This window comes from Malurus melanocephalus, unplaced genomic scaffold, assembly GCF_030028575.1.
Source record: "Malurus melanocephalus ecotype Western Australia unplaced genomic scaffold, MMel_1.1 scaffold_644, whole genome shotgun sequence".
Lineage (NCBI taxonomy): Eukaryota > Metazoa > Chordata > Aves > Passeriformes > Maluridae > Malurus > Malurus melanocephalus.
In genome coordinates, this window is record NW_026623876.1 from 30976 (window position 1) to 33985 (window position 3010).

General features: G+C 58.8%; 1 protein-coding gene across 1 annotated transcript in view; it reads left to right on the forward strand.

Moving 5' to 3' along the window:
- The window catches only part of LOC130583929 (diacylglycerol kinase beta-like), a 24331-nt gene that overhangs the window by 5804 nt on the left and 15517 nt on the right, over window positions 1–3010 (forward strand). The window contains exons 3-4 of the mRNA XM_057383608.1: window positions 1937–2013; window positions 2831–2996. Coding sequence (XP_057239591.1) covers window positions 1937–2013; window positions 2831–2996 — 243 coding nt within the window. The remainder of the gene's footprint in view (window positions 1–1936; window positions 2014–2830; window positions 2997–3010) is intronic.

Sequence of the window (3010 nt, forward strand, 5' to 3'; positions counted from 1 at the left end):
CCTGGAGGATCCCTGATCCCGCTGGGGTGATTGCTCAGGTTTGGAGCCTGGAGGATCCCTGATCCCGCTGGGTTCCCCTGCGTGCCCGGCAGGATTGAGCCCAGCTCTGGGGACCGGACACGTGAGCTGGGCTCGGTTCCGCAGGCGGGCGGCTCCCACGTTCTTAGCGGAGCGAAATGCCACCCAGGAAAGCAGGCTGGCTCTTCCCAGCACACGGAGCTGCTCCACAGCTCGCTCGGGCTGCCAAGCCTCTGCGGTAATTTTCCTCAGTGCTTTTGCAGAGCAGCCCTCTGCTGCAGCTCCTGCCCGGGGAGGGAGGTTTGCAGCAGCACCAGAGGGATCCTGGGGCTGGGAGAAGCTAGAGAGGGAGCCTGGGCAAACCTGGGGGTCCAAAAAGAGGTCCTTGAGGTCCTGCCTGCCACAGAGATGGAGTGGGCACGGTTTTTCCAGCAGTGCAGCCCGTGGAGGGGCTGAGAACAGGGCAGGGTGGGCAGAAAAGCCCAGCTGGGATGAAGAAAGGAAGGTGTGAAATCACAGAGGTGCTGCTTTGCAGGAAGGGCACGACCCTGGGGAGAGCAGAATGGGTGGGAGGTGACTGAAGGGCAGAGGGGACCCTGTGAGCTCTCTGGGGCTCTCCTTGGGGACACTGTGCATCACAGGGCTGGTTGGTCCCTGCAGACAGAGGTGTGAGTGCACAATCCCTCTCTGCACCTCACTCTGCCCCTCTGGAGGGTGATGGGCTTTGCTTTCCTGGATCCCAGACCATAAAACGCCATCTGTAAGGCTGGACTCAGAACACTGAGAGCGTCTTCGTTGTGTTGATCACAGTGTGGCCAGCCAGGCTGCAGCGTGGGCAGCTCTCTCCTCGCCAGGAGGATGGCTTGGCACCAGGCTGGGGACACAGGGTTTGGGGGTGCTCTGAGGAGGGCCAGGATCCCCTTCCTTGAGTGCCCCAGGCATCCCAGAGTTGTGGTTCAGTGCCAAGTTCTGTCCCCAGCAGGGCTGAGGGGATTGGAGCCAGCACAGCCCCCGCTTGCAGAGGATTTCATGGTAATTAATGAGGCTGCTGTGTACCAGAACCTTTTAAATGCACGTGCCCAGAGATGTGTGTGAAGATGAGGGCTGAATGTTTCCTCACCTTGATCTTTTTATCTGTTTTTTCCTTTTTTCTCTATTTTGAGAGGATGGATGTCCCTCCAGATCCTCCAGCCCTCAGGACACTCAGCCAGGGAAAGTCTTTACAATTTGTGTGGAAGTTTGCAAGGACTAATCCAATGATGGGGCCAGAAGGAATGGCCACAGGCTACACCAGGGGAAGTTTAATTGGATATTTGGGAGAATTTCTTCCCCAAAAGGATAGTCAAGCACCGGCACAGGCTGTCCAGGGCAGTGGTGAAGTCACTGGAGGTGTTTAAAAGCCCTGGAGATGTGGGACATTTCTGCCTCAGTGTTGAGCACAGTTTTGCTGGCTAATGGTTGGACTCTGTGACCTCAGAGGGTTTTTCCAACATAAATAATTCCGTGATTCTGTAAATACTGTTCTGTTCCTCCCTCCTGGCACCTCCTGGAGATACCAAGGCAGCCTCTGGGATGACTGGGCCTGCCAAAGGGTGCCAGCAGCCCCCTATACTGGGGCAGGGCCACCCGGGGCTGTGCATGGCTGTGACAGGAGTGTCGCCCACGCCTTCCTCGCTGTGCTCTGGGTCTGTGTTTATTTTCATGCTGCTAAGAGGAAGCTCTCTCTGTATGTAAAACTCCCAAACTTTCCCTATCAGCCCTGCCCTCTGAAGGCGGAAGGGGAAGCAGGGCAGGGGTGGCCTCTTCCAGCCACAGAAGGACCCAGAAATTGTAAACCCAGCAGATAAACCCCTCTGCTGGTGGGTGATGAAGGCAGCTCRGCGGGGCCGCGCTCAGCACAGCGTCTTTGTGTCCCCAGACTCCACCAAGAAGCTCAAGGATGTTCTGGAGGAGTTCCACGGCGAYGGTGTCCTCTCGAGGTACAACCCCGAGCAGGTATGGCCCTGTCCCCACCCGTGTCCCCCTCCAGCTCCCSCAGCTGCAGGCAGCCAGGACAAGGCAGGGCTGGATTCCCTGGCCASCCCACCCCATCCCATCCTGCTGAGAGCTTTTTGGGTCATTGCCCTGCCAGGCAGAATCCAGGAGGGATCTGCTCTCCCGCTAAAAGCAAACGGGGCCAGTGTGGGGTTGGGATAGCTCTGTGCCCTCTCGCTCCCTCCAAAGAAGGCTGGGGTTGTTTTCTCCAATTGGTGCTTTCAGAGAGACCAATTCCTGTGCCAGCAGGGCAGAGCCTTCCACGGGGACTGAAATTGCTGAAATTGAGGCAAAATGAGAAAAATCAGTGGGCTGAACACAGCATGGAGGGGCACAAAACCACCCTGCCATTCTGGGGCACCACAGGACCCTCACTGCAGCTGGGACCACAAAAGCCTTTGGAGGACATTGTCCTCATGGGATGGCAGTGCCCATGGGGGAGGAGGAGGCCCAGAGCCCTSAGGAGGGGGATGTTTCCCATGGGGCCGGGCTGGGCTGGGCAGGGTGGTCCTGCTGCTCTGCCCTCCCTGCYGCTCCCCCAGCTCCTTGTCCTGCCTGCTGTCCCTGCTCCCAGCCCTCTCACCTGGCTCAGCCCCAGCATTTCTGCCTCTGGGGCCCTTCAGGTTRTATCCACCTGCTGGGATTTGGGAAGCCAGCGGTTTTGGGGAGGGGTCTGCAGCTGATGTGCCCAGCGAGGGGGSCCCAGGGCATGGAGCCCCACCCCTCTGTACACTCACGGTGTCCTGGGGCACCTCCATCCTCCTCCTCTGCTCTCCAGCCCATTGACTACGAGGGCTTCTGCCTCTTCATGAAGACCTACCTGGAGGCRGATGTGCCCGAGGAGCTCTGCCAGCACCTCTTCACCTCCTTCAGGCGTAARATCTGCCAAGGCTCCCCCGAGAGCCAGCAGCAGAGCCCTGGTGTGTCACAGCACAGCGCCCTGGGTGAGCCAGCACAG